The sequence below is a fragment of the Podarcis cretensis genome, assembly GCF_951804945.1.
Source record: "Podarcis cretensis genome assembly, chromosome: 6".
In the NCBI taxonomy this organism is placed as follows: Eukaryota; Metazoa; Chordata; class Lepidosauria; order Squamata; family Lacertidae; genus Podarcis; species Podarcis cretensis.
Genome location: NC_137175.1, coordinates 67,419,108 through 67,441,990, shown reverse-complemented (window position 1 = coordinate 67,441,990; position 22,883 = coordinate 67,419,108). Strand labels below are relative to the sequence as shown.

At 42.0% G+C, this 22,883-nt stretch overlaps 1 protein-coding gene and 1 pseudogene across 2 annotated transcripts; one reads left to right on the top strand and one right to left on the bottom strand.

The window, feature by feature from the left end:
- Window positions 1-338: 338 nt before the first annotated feature.
- ACADM (acyl-CoA dehydrogenase medium chain) lies at window positions 339-18,355 on the bottom strand. Its single transcript, XM_079982577.1, has 12 exons — window positions 18,197-18,355; window positions 13,133-13,229; window positions 12,048-12,145; window positions 7,636-7,705; window positions 6,842-6,942; window positions 6,681-6,761; window positions 5,359-5,489; window positions 4,701-4,809; window positions 4,396-4,536; window positions 4,223-4,318; window positions 2,761-3,009; window positions 339-1,524 (listed from the first exon to the last, which is right to left on the bottom strand). The coding sequence occupies exons 1-12, from the start codon at window positions 18,218-18,220 to the stop codon at window positions 1,453-1,455; spliced, it is 1,269 nt and encodes a 422-aa protein (XP_079838703.1). The 5' UTR covers window positions 18,221-18,355; the 3' UTR covers window positions 339-1,452.
- LOC307219181 (ferritin heavy chain pseudogene) lies at window positions 8,968-9,778 on the top strand (annotated as a pseudogene). Its single transcript has one exon. The product of its transcript is annotated as a ferritin heavy chain pseudogene (transcript).
- Window positions 18,356-22,883: the final 4,528 nt, after the last annotated feature.

Sequence of the window (22,883 nt, the reverse complement as noted above, 5' to 3'; positions counted from 1 at the left end):
TGCAAGTGCAACCTATGAGATAAATTATAGCATGCGCACTCTGACCATCCACACACAAAAATGCACCAGTCATTTTTTTAAAAAGAGCATTTCAATGCACACAATTCCCACCACCAGAACAAGTAATATAAAAAATGCATTTAGTTGCAAGAGAAAAGTTATCGGATAGCATTTCACAGCAAACCAGCATCGGAGATCAACTGAACTGCACAACAGTTGAAGCAGAGATTGGACACCAGTATTCTAATGACACCTTAGAACAGATTTAATACTAACACAAATGAGCTGTTTTCCATTTCAATGTCAAAATTCATACCCAGATTATAGAAGAAAAACAGTTTCAGGGCAAGTATTTTTTTTAATTAGTTGATACTATAGCTAATTCACATAATGACAGTACTGTAAACATTACTGGAACAAAAAAATACATTGTATGGCTTTTTTCATATTTGAGTGCAATAAAACATTTGTTTAGTAAGGTTGATATAATCAGGCTAAAGGCACCAAAACCATTATGTATACTCTTCAGATAATTGAAAAGTTCAACACAGGCACCATAGGTTTTGTTTTACAACAACATACAAAGTTGTTTGCAAAACTGCTACTCTTCAGTTTCCAAAGTCATAGAATTAAAAATATTTATTTTTTCATAGAAGTTAATACAATATACAGCAATGTGGCTTTTCTGAGGACAAGGCAATTTGTTCTGAGGCACACTGTAGCATGGTGTAAGGTACACATTGATTTCAAAAGTAAGGTTCATTGTTTCTTTGTTTCACATTGCTCTTTGTATGTTGTTGAAAAAATCCACACTACAGCTGTTCCACAGATGTTTTGCATAGCTATGCTATATAGAGAAATGGCAAATTAAAATACAGTCACAGTACAGCTGACTTGATAGTGATTATAATTTCACACCTTACCTTGCGTACAATATGTATTATTTGGTAATAATTGGTATGATAACATGGTGAGTCCAGAATCTTCTTATTGCACAGAAACAAACATTCTTAAGTGGCCCTACTCCCAAAATACATAATTTGCAAATAGAAAAGAAGAACCCTAAACTGCCGGTATTGGTATGAACTTCTTAATCCAATACAGTGTCACAAGTTCAATTTGAGGCACTTTAAAAATGTGAGAAGATCAGAGGACTGGGATAACCAAGTAACTATTGAGTAAGGTGAAAGTAAAAGCAGCCACTAAAAAAACAAACTAAAAAGAACCACATGCACCAACATGTATCTAATAACCCAATTTTTCAAGAGGTCTCTAGCTAACAGTTTCAATAATTAAGGAAACAATTTTTCCCTCATATATTGAAGATCTGAAACAGATATGCTACTACTTTGAGGCCATTTTATTTTTTCAATCTTAAAAGGGGCATACCAGAATAAAGACAAATGTTTGCAGCATCAGGTTAATACATGCCCTGTCTCTCTTCAAAAGTTCTCAACCCTTAAACCTGCCAATGTGTTCACGAGCTACAATCAGTCTCTGTATCTGAGCTGTGCCTTCATATATCTGAAAAGAAAGCATACAATAAATAAATAAAAGGCAGGTGCTTTTGAGCAATTTCAAAACTACATAAAATATGAAAATACAGGGAACTTCTTATCAGTATGTTACCAGTTCAATGCAAAAGTTGCTACAGATGCTTAATGGCGGGGAAACAAATCTCTCCAGGTACTTCAAGTCTGGACTTATATGGCTATGGTCCAATAGGCTACTTTAGTTAAGCCTAAGAACTTGAGCGTACCTAGTGGCATTTTTCAACTTTCTTCTTTGAACAGCAGACACCCATGGCACATTACAAATCATTTGTGAAAATTTCCTCCATTTCAAAATGTGTTTTCCATATGGACACTTCTGTTATAGAAACAAGTTCAAATCCCTGAAATACAATGATCTACTGCTGGTGGGTCAGGATCCAGTACTGAGTTCCAGCCTAAACATACGTGGGTCACAACAGCAACACTACCACCATACAAATAAATGGTAAATATGAAGAAATGGGTTTCAAGGTGGGTTCTGGGTCTGAAAAGGTAGAAGACTACTGCTCTAGTTTGTACAGTTATGCCATTCAGACCTCAGGCAGAATTTTTATACTATTTAAAAAAGGAATGGTTATAACCTGAGCTATGGAAACCTACCTCCTTTTCAAAAATATTACTTGATTTCAAACTGTATAAGTGCTAATCCTACTCTGAGTAGACCAACATAAAATTAATAATTGCTTAGGTTACTTAATTTCAATGGGTTCTGCTCCGAGTATGACTTAGTTGATTATAACATAATATTTTGTTAATAATTACCACATTTTAATTATATATATGTGTGTGTGTTTGTATGTGTGTTTTTATCTGAGGTCAAGCCGTTACATCTAACATACGTACTTTCCAGATAACTACATATATTATATTTTGTATAGGATTGCATCCTAAACGGGTCTTTTCTCCACACTGCCCTGGATTTAATGCTCAGCAGATTTTAATTTTTAACCTGCAGGCATTTCATACAAATACTGCTTAAAAAAACCCTGCAGGTGCTGAGTGCCACCTTAAAAGAAGCTGCCTCCCCTATGAAAGAGAATACCTCTTAAGATGAATGCTGCAACAACACAGATGTGTCATTTAAAAGGGAAACATACTTTTGTCTTTATATTATATACACAAATTTATTAATAGACTGCTGCTATCAATTCACTAAAAATGTTAACTGGTCAACAGTTCTAGAATTTGCATTAAATGGGTTACCTACCTGGTATATTTTGGCATCTCTCATTAGCTTTTCTACTGGGTATTCACTATTGAATCCATTTCCTCCAAAAATCTGGACGGCATCAGAAGCTACTTGATTTGCAATGTCTCCAGCATATCCCTTTGCAATAGATGCATAGTAGGTGTTTCTACGGCCAGCATCTACCTCCCATGCTGCCCTTTGGTAAGCCAAGCGAGCAAGCTCCACTTTCATTGCCATTTCAGCCAACATGAAGGACACTGCCTGGTGCTATGATAGTTGAGGAATATAGGCAAATATTGACCAGTTAGAACTGAGAAGTTTACTTTCTGTACAATATGTATCAAAGAACATGTAGCAAGCTTCTGCATAGTGCTAAAATTGCATTTTCCCCTCCCTCATTTCTCCTGCTGCTGTGCTGCTGGGACCCAATAAGTGCCATATCCAGGTTCACAATTTATTTTCCTCAAAGAAGCCACGAGCAATGGTTACAGGTCATGGTTTGTTTGGAGAGACACAAACCATGAGCCTTGCCTTAGCTCCCAGAAGGAGGTTTTGGCTGCGATTTTACCAGCGTGTATGCTGTGTGTTCCCCATTAATTCATGGTTAGGTTTCACTATGGTTTAAAGTGACATGTGAATCAGACCAAAAAAGGAAAACTTTATCAATACAGTATATAGAATTAAATATTTTGCTAAGCTACTTTGTTCATATTTGTTAAAAACTACAATGAAATTTCATCTAATTAGAAAAATTACCAATGCACAGCCAAGCCTCAGGAATTACCCAAAGTCAGAATTTTTGGTTCTGGTTCTGGTTCTTCATCTGGTTTTAGGATTTCCCTAGGACTCCTATCACTCCTCAGCTATATTTATTTTGTGATTGTAGCATTAGTTATTAGAAAGCAGTGCTGGTTTAATCTGAAGTGTTTATATATATATTTAAATAATTATTTATTAATGAATGTGTGCAGGTTACTAAATGACTTCATGTCGCCTTGTCTCAGTAACAAACAAGAAAACCCTAAAATGACTTACAGTCAAACGTATTTATTTATTAAATTTATATTTTGCCTTTCCTCCCAAATAAGCCATTTTTGGGGTGGGGGTTACGTATGGAGACGCACAGTTAATACACAATGACAAGTATACAAATGTGATTAGTTTGGTTCTTTGCAGTGACTAGCCACACTATCCCTCATTGACAAAATCAGCATTAGCTGATTTTTTTAACTGTCAGCTGCAGCAATCTTGAATCCTCTTACACCACAAGAGACCCATTTACAAAGCAACACTACCCTTAAATTTAAATGGCTTCTAGTAAGAGATTTTTGGATCATATTTTGGTTTTACCAGCATTTTGACTTCCAACTCGCTAAGCTATTCTTTTAGGACCCTATAATATAAGCTTTGTGAAAAAGATTTCCCTTAATACACATTAACTGGAAATGACATCATATAAATGATAAAGAGATTCACATACCTCTGCAATGACCTTTCCAAAGGTTTTTCTTTCCATAGCATACTTTGTAGCTTCATCCAAAGCTCTTTGTGCTAGCCCTACAGCACCAGCAGCTACCTGTAATTTTAATGATGGATATCATAAAAACAGAACTCTAAAAAGATATTTTTCTAGAACTTATTTCAGATACTTACCGGAGGCCTTGTTTTATCAAATGCTCCCATGGCAATTTTAAAGCCAGCACCTTCACCAATTAATACATTCTCTTTGGGCACTCTCACATCCTCAAAAACAATCCCTCTTGTATCTGAGCAGCGTTGACCCATATTAAGTTCCTGAAAAGAAAGTTTACGAAATATTTAATTATGCCTTAACATAATTATTTGATGAAGTAAAAAACTAATGTAGATTGGTAATTTATAGCCAAGAGTGCAAGAATTATGCTTGTTATTTTACACATCCACACACAGAATCTAGATGGTGTGTGTGTGTACTCTACCTTTCTTCCAATTTGTATTCCAGGGCTGTCCGCTTCCACAATAAATCCAGTAAAAGCTTTGCCTGCAGGAGCTTTGGGATCAGGACTGGAGCGAGCCAATAAAAAATACCTAATAAACACACACAAAAGCAAGAGCCAAGTTTGACTTTAACAGATGCTTCTGGTAGCTTTATACCAGAAATTAAACAACGATCAGACGGTTTCAAAAAAGGGAGGACAACCCAGTGTGTTTTGAAGACTTCTACTGAGCTTTAACATAGTTAAGACTGGACTTCTATTGTTCGGTATTATATAAAACAAAAAGGAAATACAAGGCAGTATACAAGGAAAAAGACTCATAAAGCACACGTGGCACAGGATGGTATTTAGTAAAAGGATGGTTTCAGCCCTCCCAACATGTACTGTCACTCTTTCTTCCAAATTGTCTCACTTTATTCCTTCCTTCCAAACCAAATCCTGGATGGTGGTCAAGAATCTGGACACACAATACCACACTGGCTCTTGCCTCATTTGTGATAGGGTAAGAGATAATACCTAATCTCCCCAACTGGTTTCTAATAAACATTCTGTATCTTAGTCACACTGAGCATGACACAAAAACAGATCAAATGTGGGAAAGAACTACATAGAAAGTAAAGCTAGTTACGAATTGCTATACCAGTTAGCCTTGCCACCATTGGTGATCCACATTTTTTGTCCATTAATTATATATTCATCTCCTTTCTTTTCAGCTCTGGTTTTTAAACCCGCTACATCAGAGCCTGCTCCAGGTTCCGTTACACAGTAGGCCTGAGGAGAAAAAAGAAAAAGGAATAAACAGGAGGCACACCTGTTTAGGCAAGCAATCCCCTGAACTGCACTTCTGATTTTGTTGGCTTAACTGTCTGTTTTTAGATGTTTTAACTGCGGTGTTTAACTGCTTGTTTTATTGCATATTTTCATCAAGACTTATTCTAGTGCCCAATGGAATTGCTATTGTGTATTTCAATTATGCATTGATGTTATTGTTGTAAACTGTGTGGAAGCAATATATTGCATATAAGCTGTATATAAATTAATAATACCGTATTTTTCCATCCATAAGATGAGGTTTTTTACCCAATTTTTAAGATGAGGTTTTTTTACCCATTTTTTTAGGTTGAAAAACAAGGTTCGTCTTATCCATGGAATACAGCAATTAAATATATAAATAATTATGGTACTTGCTTTAGCAGTCGCAGCTCCTGGCAGAGGCGAGCTGCGTGGCCTCTGTAGTCTGCTTGTCTCCTACCACTCTGTCCGCCCTACAGATGGGAGGGAGGCTGTAGGCAGCCCGTTTTTGTGCGGCGTCTTCGCACGGCTCCAAGCAGACTAACAAGGCCACATGAGAAAGGCGTGGAGGGGAGAGATATCTTTGATCGCTGCGGCCAACTGGAGTAGCAGTGCCTTTCCTGTGGGGCATTCTTAGTCTGCTTGCCTCCTCCCACTCTGCCCGTCCTACAGCTCCATTTGTGCGCTGATGTGAAAGGCGCAAAGGGGGGGATATTACTTCAATCGCCACACTCCTCCTGTGTAATGTTGCGCCGCCTGTGCACAAAAACAGACTGCCTATAGCCTTGCAGAGGCAAGCAGAATACAGAGGCCCCATGGGAAAGGCGAAAAGTGCTAAAAGCAATTGAAAGAAAAAGCTTCACCACTCTCCCCCCCCCCCGCAAAAAAAAAAGCTCAACCCTGCCCTCCCCCAAAGCTCAGCAATTGCCTGCGAGAGAACAGCTGATAGGCACACAGCTGTTAGGCTCTGGGCAATCCTCTCAAAAAAAAAATGTCAACAACTTAGAGCAATTTCCTCCCCATTTTCTTAATTTGGAGTCTCCCAAAATAGGGGGTGTCCTATACATGGGGGCATCCAATATACAGAAAAATATGGTAAGTGTATACAGGTTTTTCACCAGAGAAAGCAAAGTAAACTTCTACAGACTTGGGGGGAGAGGGGGAACTTACACACATCATAGGTTCCTCTGTCATTCTTCCCAGATATTTCTTCTGCTGCTGCTCATTTCCTGCAATGATGACTGGCATTTGCTGCCAAAAAAAATAAAAAAAAATCAATACAAAGAAAGTCATTATCTAGACTACTACAAAGAAAGAAGGAAAATACTTACACCCAGGGAATTTGCTTCAATAGCTGTTTGAACCCCTGTACACCCATAAGCTAATTCTTCAGTAATAAGGCAGGCATCAAAACAGCCAAGGCCAAGGCCACCTATAGCAAAACATTATGAAACAAAAAACAGTCCCATACAAATCCATTTTAAGTGCACTTTACTTCCTATACACTCTAACCTTTGATAGGGTGAATTTTGACATCAGTGTAACAGGATTTTTCAATTCCATTTGTACATATCCCTTCAACAACAAAATACACACACCAAACCCCACAATATTGGTAGCGTATCCCTATTCAGAATAACCCCAGTAGTTAACTATATCATAACTTGCATGTAGGAATGGGTCAATACCAATTCAGGATAGAAATTCTTCCAAGTAATATTGAAAGACAATAATAAAAATCAAAACATCATCAAAGCACAATAAACCTTCGGGATCCTTTCTACAGAGCTATTGGTGGTAAATGGCCTTATGGTTGAAGAGGATGGTCCAAGATGTAACACAACACCTTTCAATGGTGTCTGCTTGCATATCCACTTACCAATCATTAAACATACTGCAAAGAAGTTAACGAATATCCATATACATATACCCTGTATATTTGGCAACACTGCTATTTCTAATAAGGTCTCAAGAGATGAAAACTTATCAGACGTACCAGACGTACTGGCTATTGCTATTCCTTCACATTCATAAAACATCCTATCGTAAAATCTGTCGTATCTTTGCCTCCTAAAAGTGTTCCTTAGTTGATGCTATTTTATTGCTTAAAAGGTAGTTTACTCACCACAGTTCTCTGGTATATGTGAATTTATCAAGCCGAGCTCCCATGCCCTTTTTATGAGGGGAACAGGGTACTAGAAAGAAAAGAAAAAAAATATTTCATTTTATGTACAGTGTCTCTTTTTAGAAACATTTACTGTGGGAATATGGTTGGTTTACCTATAGGGAAAATGGGCACATGGGTGGAAATGTACTGCAGCCTGACCTTTTGGTAGGGCAGGCTGTGTTAAGCATGATCAGCGCGTGGACACCTTATGCTGGCCTGTGATTGGCTTATACAGCATACCCTGATAGTGGAGTGATTTTCCTTATATGGTATTGTCTTTTACTGTTGAGCTGATACAATGTTCTGTGAAATAATAAAATGCTAGGCCGCAGCAGTTTGAGCATGTGCAGGCCTGATCAGTTCTGTTCAGCTCAGTTGTTGCTGGCTAGGCCTATTCAATACATTTTTGGTGTGAGACTGATTTATTTCTTATGGCGAGCAGGCCCTTGTCATTTGGTGCCCCGTGTGAATAACTTCGGACTCCACGGTGTTTCTCATCGTCCAGCATTCACCACGCGTCTTTCATCCACTTCGGATCCCGGTGTGTGCTTTCCTTCTGCCTTTGTGGGACAGTCTCTTTCGGACTTCGTGCGCTGCGGCCCTCTCAGCACTGACCACACCCGGCCAGGGTGCCAGGTACCACTCATCCTCTCCTTTAGGATCCCGGTTAGTGCTCCCTACTTTTGTCGCTTCTTTTCATCCTTTGTGGATCCCAGCGACTGCTCTCTTTTTTCTGCTGTTCTCACTATCATGGGGCAATCTCTCTCTGCACCACAGAAGAAATTTTTTGATGACCTTAAATTCCTCCTGGCCAGTAACAACCTTGTTGTACTTGATGCTGATCTCAAGGCCCTTATTCAAGCTTTGGACACCCACTGCCCCTGGTTTCCTCAGGATTGCACTTGGAATTTAAAAGACTGGGGAAAAATAGGACAATTTTTCCAGAACCATTCTCAAATTGATGTTAAAGTTTTGCATGCCTGGTGTAAAGTTTACAAAGCTATGTCAAGCTTAACTCCTGCAAATATCCTCCTGGCTGCCTCGTTGCCTGTTTCACCTGTCCTTTTGGCTCCTCCTTCGTCTTTGTATCTCACGTTGCCTTCTTCGGAACTACCAGCTTATATACCTCCTAAACCACCGCATTTCTCCCCTTCGGCTCCTCCTGTCTCACCGCTGCCTCCACCACCTTTTTCGCCTTCTGCACAGCCCTCTACCACTCTTCTTCAAGAATCTCTTCGTGCCACTGCTCCATTGTTGGCTTTTGATTCTGCCACCCCTGCTCGGGCCCACCCGACCCAGCTGCACCACCTGCAGCCGCGCTGCCATGGCTTCGTCTCCCTCCCAGGTGCGCCAGAACTACCACCAGGACTGCGAAGCCACCATCAACCGGCAGATCAAGCTGGAGCTCTACGCCTCCTGCTATTTTGACTGTGATGATGTGGCCCTGAAGAACTTTGCCAAGTACTTCCTTCACCAGTCCCACGAGGAGCGTGAGCATGCAGAGAAACTTATGAAGTTGCAGAACCGCATTTTCTTGCAGGACATCAAAAAACCAGATCGTGATGACTGGGAGAGTGGATTGACAGCAATGGACTGTGCTTTGCACTTGGAAAAGAATGTGAACCAGTCACTTTTGGAACTGCACAAGCTGGCAACTGACAAAAATGACCCCCATTTATGCGACTTCATTGAGACCCACTACTTGAATGAGCAAGTCAAATCCATCAAAGAACTGGGTGACCATGTGACCAACTTGCGCAAGATGGGAGCACCAAAATCTGGAATGGACTTACAGTCAGTGTACCTGCCCTTCTCCCAGGAAGAATTTATGCATTTGATGATGACAGCCGTTTCTACTCAAATAACTTTTGCTGATTTCCTGGGGAAAGCTATTCACAATCCCCCTAGAGACCCTCGTTTGTCTTTCCTTACAGGGCTACGTTATGTCCTGCGAACTGCCTTGTTCCCCCTGCCCTTACCCTCCGCCCTCACTGTTCCACCAGATCCAGGGGGGTGGTTGTGTGGGAAAAGGAGGGGGAATGGAAAAGTTTGTATGCTTCTGAGCAGTCCTCAGCACAACGTGCTGAATTGGCACCTGTAATTTTAGCATTCCAACAGTTTGCTGATATCCCTTTCAATCTCATTGTGGATACTCAGTACGTATATAATCTGTTGAATGTGCTACCGCTGCCTTATATTACTCCTGCCATTGATGACAATTTGTTTACATTGTTTTCCACTTTGCAGAGCTTGGTACACACTAGAACTTGTCAGTTTTATGTAGCCCACCTTAGGTCTCACACTGGCCATCCTGGCTATTTGGCAAAGGTAATGACCGGGCAGACCAAGCTTTGAAGAATGGTATCTTTTCTTTATTTTCTGACCCATTTGAGAGTCATTCAGTATTTCATCAAAATGCTAAGGTGTTAGCTAAATCCTTTTCACTACCTATTTCTCAAGCCAGGGACATTGTGTGACAGTGTGCTGTGTGCTCTAAATCACCCACACGCCATCCTTGGCTCCATTTTCTAGAGTACATCTCACTGTGGACAGTGCATCTGGCTTTATTTGAGCCACTCCTCTTAAAGGAGAGACCACTCATCATGTTATTCAACATTTGATGCGTTGTTTTGCTGTTATGGGAAAACCCCATACCTTAAAAACGGATAATGGCCCTGCATATATTTCTCAGGCCTTTTCTGATTTTTGTTCTTTGTGGGATGTTAGGTTGATTCATGGCATTCCCTTCAACTCTACAGGGCAGGCGATCGTCGAGCGCGCCCACCTGACTTTTAAGCAATTGGGAGGCTGCTCGGCTACTGTTTAAATCATCTGTTGTACCCTCAATAGGAATTTTACGCCTGCTGAACTTCATTTCAGGAAGGAAGAAGTACTGCAGCGCTATACTTAATCTTTCTGAATGTTGGGTGCAGCTATGAATTACCGTGATCTGCATAGATTGGCAAATTGGATTGAAGCCAATTAAACAAGGCTTCGTGTTTAATTCTACCATATTGGCTTTAAAAAGTCTCACCTCCACTCTGGATATTAATTCATTAAAATAGAGTAGGGCAAGCACAACTGAAGTCTTCCCAAGCTTAAACTAAACACAAAGATTCTTGTGGCACCTTAAAGATTAAGCGATATATTTTTACAGAATAAGCAACTGTAGACCTAAACTTGAGATGCCAAAAGGCTCTGCTGTCTTTTTTGCTGCAACAAACTAACATGGCTACTCCTCTGTAAATTTAAGTACCTATTCTTGAACCATTTGCTGTTGTTTTAAAACAGCTGTTTCTTAGAAAGAGCCCTTGGTCATTTCTGTTCCAAGAAGCTAGCAAACTTTTTTTAGTGTTATTTAACTACGTATCAACAAACTGCATCAAAAGACAGAGCCTCAAGATTAACAGTTTTTCATGCTCCCAACTAAGCAGTACTGTACAGCAAAACATGGGTATTGGCAGTTACTCCCGTGTACATCAGAAATAATCAGAAGAAATAAGAGAAGTTGCTTTACAAAATCGTTATGCTTTAGATCCATTCTCATTGTTGTATGTATGTATCTGATCAGTCGGCCAATGTTTTTGCTACTATTGATTATATGGAACAAATCATAGCCCATAATCCTTTGAATCCACCCAAAGGTTTTGATCCATGGGAATGGTTGTCTTCCTGGTTGCCTAATAGAGAATGGTTAAGAAAACTTTTGCTAATTGTAATTTTGCTTGTTGCAGGATTCATTGTGTTGTGTTGCTGCATTCAATGCCTACCTTCTTTGTATGCCCAGTGTACTACATGGTGGTACAAACCACAACCCGCCACAGGGATGACAAGAAGAATTTATGTTGCAAGTTATAAGCGTTTAGAAAATGAGACAAATGACTCTGCTTAGGTTTGGTTAAGAAAAACTTTACTTTTCATAAAATAAGTAAGAAAAGAGGGCATGTGGGAATATGGTTGGTTTACCTATAGGGAAAATGGGCACACGGGTGGAAATGTACTGCAGCCTGACCTTTTGGTAGGGCAGGCTGTGTTAAGCATGATCAGCGCGTGGACACCTTATGCTGGCCTGTGATTGGCTTATACAGCATACCCTGATAGTGGAGTGATTTTCCTTATATGGTATTGTCTTTTACTGTTGAGTTGATACAATGTTCTGTGAAATAATAAAATGCTAGGCCGCAGCAGTTTGAGCATGTGCAGGCCTGATCAGTTCTGTTCAGCTCAGTTCAGCTCAGTTGTTGCTGGCTAGGCCTATTCAATACATTTTTGGTGTGAGACTGATTTATTTCTTATGGCGAGCAGGCCCTCGTCAATTTACTCAATGAAATGTTAAAGCAAGCTGTTTCCCCCTTATATAGCAAGCCTACCTCTCCAGTTCTGTCATACTCGGCAGCAACGGGCAAGATTTCCTCTCTAGCAAATTTACGAGCTGTAGCTTGAAATTCTTTCTGTTCATCAGTAAGTTCTAGAAAACAAGGCATTCACATGTCAGACAATCAAATATATCCAAATATTTGAGATACCCATAATAATTCAACATAGTAGCAGAACTGCAATACTTTGCACCTGATATTGCTAGAGTGCATTATTTTGGCACCTAAACTCATCCCTAATTCTACTCGCCAGGATGTGACAGGACATGAAGCAGCACAGCAATATAGCGAAAACCATGACAGCAGGATATTCCAAGAAGTATAAGGGCATGAAGCAACATCAGCTGAAATAAATTATATTTTTGGAACAGTGTGAGGAAAATCAGGAGCCTCTGTTCAAGAAATGGACTGTTTGTTTGCCTCTTACAGAAGCATCTACTGCAAGCGAGATGACTGCACATCAGTTTTTCCACCTGGGGACATAAGACAAGCCCTGCTGGATCAGCTGAGACCTCCAAGTATCTCTATCCCTGGCCATCAGGGTCCTCTCCAGGCCACACCATCTCTCTCCAGGCTCCTCATTGGTCCTGCTCTGCACCCTCCTTGAAAGCCTGGATGGAGAGATGACTGTGTGTGGCTGCAGTGTAGTCTACTGCACATAAGCAGCCACCACATCTGTTGATCAGCCTAGTGTATTGTCTCTGGCTACAACATCCATTGGTATGTGGGCCCCTGTCTGACTGCACTGAAAAAAATGCAAACCCCTGTATCATATATTTTCCCCTTATGAACCAAAAAGCAATTTAAACTGGGAAAGTGGCATAAGGAAAAGATGTAATGCACTCTGCACTTCTCCAATTACAATTCGTAGTTCACTAATTGTATTTAGTAAAACTACACAGCTGCTATTAGTAAAATAAAAAGTAAGTGCATCAGGCATTGAGTCATCAGTTTCCTGCCATCACACATCAAATGGTTCAAATTCTGATAATTTTCTTTAGGTTTGTGAAATACTTGAGGCATGGGACATAATGTAAGAATAATAGGGGATATTTTTACAGTGCTTTGTCAATACTTACCAAAGCTAAATCCAGCTGCCGATTTACTTTTGGGTGCTGTTGCAGCAGCTTGACTTGATTGTGATCTCCAACCGCATGTAGCAATGCTTCGTAACACCTGAAATTTTGATTGGGGGGGGGGGGAATGAATAGCTTCAATAAAAGCCTCCAATAAATTTCTCAATCCTATTGCAAGTGCCAACTAAAAAATAGTCTGCAGCAGAGACCAATGCATTTACCACAGAACTGACCGTATTTTTCACTAGAAGTAGTTGGGGAATTCTGTGTTTTTCAATGTGGCCTTTGCAAATAAATATGCCCCTGTACCTTTCTATGGACTTTGTTGTCCTCCTATCAACTTTCCATTGCTGGAGCAAACTGAAGATTTTGCAAATTATTATTATATAGTTCTGTTGAAGATACATACTTATAGGGCATATATTATATCTTATTGATGAAAGATCTAGTAGTATCCTTAGCATTTATTATTAATGAAAGTGACTAAAATACATAGGAAATTTCAGGGACAGGTCTCTGCCTTACAATCTAAAGGCATGAAACAATAGGAGAGGGGACTTAGAAGGGGGAAATGGAGAAACTTTCTCTGGAAGAATAAAAGAAAGAAAGAAAATGTTCAAAGTAAATATATATAATGCTTAACTGACAATTAAAGAAACAAAGCAAAACTGCAAGGAAAAAAAAGGACAATTTTGTGCTTTCTTAAAGTGGGACAAAGTGATAGTGAACTGAATATCAAGAGGGAGAGAGTTCCACATATAAGGAGCCCAGAAAAAGCATGAAGTTGAGAAACATCACAAGAGAGTGGAAGTTAAATAAGATGAGTGTTTGATACTCCCCAAGTAAGTTTAAACTGAAGCACAAGACTACTAAACCATTGAAGTCACCAGCCCAAGACAGGAATTAGAGTCTGAATAAGGAATTTAGTCTAAATAGACTAAAATGGAAGAGATTGAGAATTATTAACAAGAGAACCAGCAAACCTTAGATAAGATAGGAAAGAAAAAAAGAAAGAAAAGAAAGAGAAGGGTCAAAGATAATGACTAAACTCCTACTGTATTTTTCGCCCCATAGGATGCACCAAGTTTTTTGGGGGGGAAATAAAGAAAAAAAAATTATTTCCCCCCCAGGCGCTTGTGGGGCCGGCAGCGGGGAGAAGCGCTCTTCTCCCCGCTGCCCGCCTGCAGACCAGGTCCGGGGACAGTGGGAAGACGCGCTGCGCCTCCCAGCTGTCCCCGGAGCTCGCGGGGCTGGCGGCGGGGAGAAGCACACCTCTCCTCGCCGTCAGCCTCCAAACCACATCGGGAGACAGTGGGATGGCGGCGTTCCGCCTCCCCGCTGTCCCCCGACCTTGTGGGGCTGGCGCTGCGGCTCTCCTGAAGGCTGGAGAGCGAGAAGGGTCGGTGCGCACCGACCCCTCTCACTCTCCTGGCTTCAGCAAAAGCCTGCATTCGCCCCATAGGACACATACACATTTCCCCTTCATTTTTGGAGGGGAAAAAGTGCGTCCTATAGGGCGAAAAATACAGTAATTTGCAGGGGGAAATTGCAGTGTAGAAACACTGACTTTTGCTGGGCTACAATGCGGCTCTGTGTACAAGTCACATCTGTGGTTCAACTCACTTTTGCCTCTGGCCCCACTCACCACTGGTGCAGAGAACAGTGAGATACCTGTAAGATGGGACAATGTTCTGACACAACATAGGGCAGCTTCCTACGCTCCTAATTTGGGGAACAAGAACTAAAATAAGTAGCTTTTACTAAGCAGAATATGAAAGTGACAACGAAAGATGGTCCAGTGGTTGATAAAATAGCAAGAGAACAAAGTCCATCTAATTATACAACTACACACCAGTCAAAGATTGCATAAGACATGCACAAGATGTTCTATCAAGTGTACAATATTAACCAAAAGGCCACAAAGCTTTGGATATGAATAACTCATTGACAATTTCAACTTCACTACAATTTCAAAGAATAATTTACACTAAAATACTTTGTAACCTGTGGCTCCCTGGCTTCAAGGGTGATGCTTTAGCAAACAATTGTGGAATTAAGTCTCTAATGCTATTTGATTTAAGTAAAGCATCTTTATCCTACTTTCAGCCAACACAGAGAGAGAAAGAGATGGAGGGAGGCTCCCAGAGTACCTTACAAATGCCAGTGTTAGAAAGGCCCTCCCCCAAGGATTACAACCAAAAATATGGGACATAAAAGGCAAAGAGATTGGGAGGATGAAAAAAGCAAACACAGAAACTATTTTTTAGTTACCAAGTTTTTGTAATGGCCAGCTGGAATAGAAAGTTTTTTAGCACTCCATACCTTGCTTTTCAGGGGTTGGAACTTATCAGTTATCTTATGTGTCATACTCTGGGGGGGGGCAGGGGGAGAAGCAGACTACTCACTGGCACTGCCAACACCAAATTCCATTAAAGTTACAAGGTACAGTGGTTTAAAGGCTGACCTTTTCAATTACATGTTGTCCTTATGGAAAACACTTCTGCTTTTCACTCATAGCAATTTTTTTTTTTCAAAAAGAACTCTCTGTACACAAATGAAACATTTGCCCTGTTTATCCTCCAGTTTGCTGGGTACGTCCTAGACAGAAATACATGCTCATAACAATCACTTGTTATGATTTATGTGTGACACCTACGGAGTAGAATATTACAAAGTTCCCACATCATAAACCAACCTGTATGAGACTGGTAAAGTGGCACATTAATTGCACACAACATTACCACATCACCATATGCAATACTCAGCTCACTGGTTTGGCATCCTTCAGTTTTATCAATAACTGTCGACCAACAAATTTAACCAACAGAAATCTTGTGTAGGGCCATTTCTGTCATAGAAGAAAAATCCTCAGAGAAGTATTAATAGCCCTGCAAATCCTTTCTAGGCGAACTATTGTATACATCAATCTGAACCTGCACATTTTCAGAGTGCAAAAATGCATTTATTTACATACTGAGTATGTCATATAGATTGACTCATCAGTGATAAGTGGGTAACTATCAAAGTTTACTAGCTTTGTTCACATTTTGCTTAAATCAAGGGCAAACAGCTACTAGATCAAAGTATTCTGTACAGATTTGAAACAAAACTGCAAATATAAAAGTATTCTTATTAGCTTTATAAATCAAGTGTATAAACAAAACCCATAAAAGGACTGTTCTGTCCAACATTCTCAAAGAGCTAGTGTGGCATAGTAGTTAAGAGGCTACCCTATTCATCAGACTATCTGTATTCTAAATTTCACCTCTGCCATGGACATACTAGATGGCCTTAAGCACCATTTCGTAGCCTTACATCTTTGTCTATAGTATGTAGATAATACAGAAGGACTTTAAAAGGGCAAAGGGACACCCAAACTACCAAGATTCAAAAGCAGTCCTTTCCCAGTCACAGCACAATGCTTTAAAAAAGTTGTTTTTCTTTCTAGCATATGAATTCTTAAGACTATATCATCATTTACATACTTAGGGGCAAAAACCAATACAAACTGGGATTTTGTAACAAACCGTAAACAAGAATAAAAGTTGGAAGTTATACCAGCTACACTGGCACAAAAATGTTTTATATGAAATATATAAAAGGTAAAGGTAAAGGTACCCCTGCCCGTACGGGCCAGTCTTGACAGACTCTGGGGTTGTGCGCCCATCTCACTTAAGAGGCCAGGGGCCAGCGCTGTCCGAAGACACTTCCGGGTCACATGGCCAGCGTGACATCGCTGCTCTGGCGAGCAAGAGCCACACATGGAAACGCCGTTTACCTTCCCGCTGGTAAGCGGTCCCTATTTATTTACTTGCACCTGGAGGTGCTTTCGAACTGCTAGGTTGGCAGGCGCTGGGACCGAGCAGCGGGAGCGCACCCCGCCGCAGGGATTCGATCCGCTGACCTTTCGATCGGCAAGCCCTAGGCGCTGAGGCTTTAACCCACAGCGCCACCTGCGTCCCTTATATGAAATAGTATAATTAGTTAAACCTATTCACAGAAGATAACTCTATCAAAATCCCCTAAACCTAACACACATATGATCTCGGTTTCTATAGATCTCTTCTGTTTCCCTACATTTGCCATATTTTTTTTTAAAAAACCCCTAGGATCAAGGTATGGCAGTTTCCTTCCGGAAACCAACCCCTCCTTATGAATGCCAAACAAATAAATAGATCTGCTGTTGCATAATACCAAAAACTGCGGTATTGTTGTTTGTTACGGGACAGAATGTGCTTCGCTTTATATAAGCTGGAAGTATCATTCTTGGCAGGGACGCAGGTGGCGCTGTGGGTTAAAGCCTCAGTGCCTAGGGCTTGCCGATCGAAAGGTCGGCGGTTCGAATCCCTGCGGCGGGGTGCGCTCCCGCTGCTCGGTCCCAGCGCCTGCCAACCTAGCAGTTCGAAAGCACCTCCGGGTGCAAGTAGATAAATAGGGACCGCTTACCAGCGGGAAGGTAAACGGCGTTTCCGTGTGCGGCTCTGGCTCGCCAGAGCAGCGATGTCACGCTGGCCACGTGACCCGGAAGTGTCTCCGGACAGCGCTGGCCCCTGGCCTCTTAAGTGAGATGGGCGCACAACCCCAGAGTCTGTCAAGACTGGCCCGTACGGGCAGGGGGTACCTTTACCTTTACCTTATCATTCTTGGCGGGTGGAGATACCTTTTCCTTTCCTCCGTGAGAACTTGGCATCCTTCCCCTCTTCTAAATATTTATGTTCTAGTTCTGATCCCTGCATGGCAGGGGGAAGGGGGTTTGGACTGGATGCCCCTCGGGAGCCCCTTCCGACTGTATAATGTTGTAATTATAGAAGTCTTTAAGATTACTAACTACGCAGTAAACATCGCCCGCTTATCAGCACTTTACTGGGGCAGTGGGTAAGCTCCCTTGGACTAAACGGGGTTATCTCTCGAGTAGGAACGCTTCTGGCTTGCATTGCCGGGTTACAGAAACCCACCCCGCCCCACCTTGCAAGGCCTCCTTCCCTCAGCAATCCGAGGCCGCCCCCAAGCCTGCCGCTTTCGGTTTCTGCGCCCCGGCTTCTCCCCTCACGCCCCTCGCCCACGTACCCGAGAGACCTTCAGCGCGGCCATGACGTGCCCTTCCTCTTCCACAGGCCGCGGCAGCAACCTCCCACCCAGCAGGCACCAAGCCAAGGCCCGCCCCCCGCGCTCGGGGATCACTCCAGGAGGCTAGGCCCCAAGAGAGAGGCGACGAGGGAGGAGGAGCCGAGAGAAGGAAGGCGGGGGGGACGTCGGCTGACGAAGGCCGCTTGGGCTCCGGTGCCGCGGTAAGCCCTGGCGGCCGCTGGTGACAACAGCGGAGATTTTTTGTGGGGCAGGGGGGGGGGGGAAGCGTCTCTCTCACTTTCGCCGGGGCCCCAGTCCGCCTTGCCACGCAGCCAGTGGGCAGAGGTGGCGGCTCATTGCACGGCAAAGCCAGGTCATTGGTGGTGACTACTTGTGAAGGTAAACGGCGTTTCCGTGTGCGGCTCTGGCTCGCCAGAGCAGCGATGTCACGCTGGCCACGTGACCCGGAAGTGTCTCCGGACAGCGCTGGCCCCTGGCCTCTTAAGTGAGATGGGCGCACAACCCCAGAGTCTGTCAAGACTGGCCCGTACGGGCAGGGGTACCTTTACCTTTACCTTTACTTGTGATTTGGGCACTGAAAAAGGGCTTCAGGAGGGTGACAATAAGATATTGTAGGGGGACAAGTAAGCCCCGCCTCGCATAATCGATCATACGATGGGGCGCACCCACCCTATCTGAATGGCAATATGTATCAACTTTTGGGGTGGGGGGCGGCCCCCTCCAATATTCTATGGGGCAATATTCTAGGAGCTGGCTCCTGCTATGAATAGCTTCATAGCAATGCCAGCGAAACACATTTTCGTGTGTTTGCTCACTCTCTCGGTAATACACGTGGAGAGGAAATCGGACCAGGCATCACAACCTCTGCCCGCTTGTTCAACCCCTTTCTGGGGGCAATGGGACCCCACCGCTGTACCAGCCTGTGGGCACATGCAACAGGTGGGATGGCTGCCACACACTCTTTCCTTGTTTAACTTGGTTTTTGCCCCTCTGGGTGGCGCAGCAGTGAGAACTCTGCCCCACTTATGAAAATTCTCTCTGCTGTGCTGCTGAAAGAGATAAGGGCAGCAAAGAGGTCAAAGGTATGGGGATAGACTTAAGCAGGCATCCCCAAACTGTGGCCCTCCAGATGTTTTGGCCTACAACTCCCATGATCCCTAGCTAACAGGACCAGTAGTCAGGGATGATGGGAATTGTAGTCCAAAACATCTGGAGGGCTGAAGGTTGGGGATGCCTGGTCTTAAGAATCTGCAGGTATCTTGCTCTGCCTGTTTTAAGCCTATATAAACTCTTCTCAGCAAGCTGAGTTTCACCCAAACTTCCAACCTGAAGAAATGAGACAACATCTCTGTTTGGATCAAGTAATCTTTAAATCAGGAATGTAAGGTAAAGGACCCCTGGACAGTTAAGTCTCATCTTGCTTCAGGCCAAGGGAGTTGGTGTTTGTCTGCAGACAGCTTTCCGGGTCAAGTGGCCAGCATGACTAAACTGCTTCTGGTGCAAAGGGACACTGTGGCGAGTGCCAGAGCACACAAAAACGCGGTCTACCTTCCCACTGCACCTATTTATCTGCGTTGGTATGCTTTTGAACAGCTAGGTTGACAGATGCAATGGGAGCTCACTCCGTTGCAGGGATTCGAACTGCCAACCTTCCGATCGGCAAGCCCCAAAGGCTCAGTAGTTTAGACCACAATGTCACCCACTCCTGCAGGAATGACAATCCTGTAGCCCTGCCAGTGTTGTTGACCATTGGCTATGTTGGCTGCATCTGATAGGCACTGAAATCCAACAACATTCAGAAGCTCTCAGATTTTTGTATCCCTGCTCTAAATAACTTGTTAAAATCACATAGGACATTCTAGAGAGCTTTGGGGAAACATGCCGTTTTGCCAAGTTATGGCAGAACTGTCTTTACCTAGCTTGTCTTTACTGAGCCACGGCTAGAAACATTTCATTGACATGATGGAAAGGGCAAGCTCAAAACAGACATTTGGTAATGAAATAACAAGGCATCTATTTAAAGTTACACAAATACCCTCTAGGGACAAAGCAGTAATTGTGTGACTTAAATACTTCCTTCTGGGATTTTAAAAACTAAAGTCAATCCAAATGTCTCACTTGTGCTTGTCAGGATGCAAGAGTGAATGATGCAAGCAAATTTGAGTACACAAACGAGGAGTGACTGGGAGCGGCCGCTGAGACCATATAACACCGGTCTTGAAAGACCTACATTGGCTCCCAGTATGTTTCCGAGCACAATTCAAAGTGTTGGTGCTGACCTTTAAAGCCCTAAACGGCCTCGGTCCAGTATACCTGAAGGAGCGTCTCCACCCCCATCATTCTGCCCGGACGCTGAGGTCCAGCGCCGAGGGCCTTCTGGCGGTTCCCTCATTGCGAGAAGCAAAGCTACAGGGAACCAGGCAGAGGGCCTTCTCGGTAGTGGCGCCCACCCTGTGGAACGCCCTTCCAGCAGATGTCAAAGCGATAAACAACTACCTGACATTCAGAAGACATCTTAAGGCAGCCCTGTTCAGGGAAGTTTTTAACATGTGATTTTACTGTATTTTTGGTTTTTATGGAAGCCGCCCAGAGTGGCTGGGAAGGCCCAGCCAGATGGGCGGGATATAAATAATAAATTATTATTATTATTATTATTAATTGAGTCACATGTGCTGGAGGCAAAAAGACAGGAAGGGTGTCAGTGGAGGAAAAGTGAAGAAGGAAAGTGATGCAATAGTGAGGTGAAGGATAGTCAAATGGGAAAAAAGGTAGGAAACTATGGAGAACATGTATATGGAGGCACAGTAATCAGGCCAAGTAATGACTGGACAAAAGAGCCAGGTTGGACATGGAGAAGAGATTTAATACAATAAGCCAGAAACTCTGAGGCAGTGCCAGGGAACACAAGTAAACTCTTCCATTCTTCCAAGAGAAACAACTGATTTCATTCATACAACTTGGACATTTTAACAAAGTTGTATAACTAGGATCAGTAATTTAATATCACGGAGCAGGGAATACAAATAAAATTTCCAGACTTTGCTTTGGATTAGAAGCGTAGGGAGTGCAGACGTATGCCGAATAATGCAGTAGACTGGTATTGAGGAACATATTTACTTATGGCACAAACTCACTGGCTCATCATTTGAGGAGCATTAGGATGTAGCGGCAGACTGATGATAACACTAGAAATACAGATCTGCTCCTAGCCCTTCTCATTTCACAAACATGCCCACACAGTGGAAGTCTACACTACGACAGGACCTCATGTAAGTAATTCCATTGACTCCAATGCAGGGGAAAGAGATCAAATGAAAATCACTTTCTTCATCTCCCATCCTGAGTTTCATGTGGTTTTCTCCTCCTGTCCTGAACTGGGAATGGATTGGATGCAGGAGATATTATGTGAATGTAACTATGATGGATCTACTGACTACAATCACAGAAATGTAAATGTAGAATTGTTCTGTAAATTTAGTATAATATTGTTATAATTTAAAAATAAAATGGCACAAAGGCATTCCTAATCTCAAATCTTTCTGGAATCCATACAATGGATCCATAGTAGTTTTTCTGATTGAGCACTGGCTACATTTACTAGCAATCCTGCTGTACCTTTGTTTTATAATTTGTCTTATGAGACATTTTCTCCCTGCAGTTTGGAATATATATTACTTTCACAGTTTCATTAATACAGAAGAAATCCCCTTTATTATTCTAATGAATGGTAGAGGCTTGTTGGTTGTTGCCAGGTTGTATAAATTAGCAAGTAAACACTGTAAAATAAGGATAATATATTACAAAAAGAGCAGTTTTTCATTTATTTAGACACTTGCATTACAGATTCATTATTTCTCTTAATATTTAATGAGTTATTTTGTGCTAAATGTTTATTGCAGTTATTACTATTAAGTTTGTATAATATTTTTTATTAATTAAGTGTTGATATTATGAAACAGTACTAAACTGCATGCCACTAAATTATTGTTAATCACTAGAAATCTGTTAGTTTAAAAATTGAACAAAAAGATTTCTAAAGTTAAGATATGGGCAACTTTCTAATAAGACACTTTATCAACATATAATTGTAATAAAATTGTTTTAAAAACTAATAGGATTGTAATTAACCAGGTAATTATTTATATCACGCCATCACATGGTTCTTCACAATCTCTGACTAACCACATCTCTTCAGAAGTAAGGCCTATTGAATTCACTGGGGCTTTCTCCCAAGTAAATGGAGTTAGGACTGCAGCTCAAGTCATATACGTAGTAGGCCCACCTATATAAATAAATTTCAAGGGGTCTACCCTAAGCTTCTGGGAAATCAAAGTCTTTGGGTTCTGAGGAGTGTACGGTTGCAAAACAGGAAGGGCCTGTGGCTTAATTTGATTCAACACGGGAAAACTCACATGGCCTGTACATGGAAAGGATTGACAGATGGAAAACTTTCTCAGTTCTGTGGGTAGTGGTACATGGCCATTCTTAGTTAGTGGAGCAATTTGTCTGGTTAATTCTGATAATGAATGAGACTCTGACATGCTAACTTGTTGTGGGACCCCTGAGCAGTCAGCGTCCAACTTTTTCATTCATAGAATCACAGAATTGTAGAGTTGGAAGGGACCTGGGGGTCATCTAGTTCAATCCCCTGCAATGTAGGAATCTC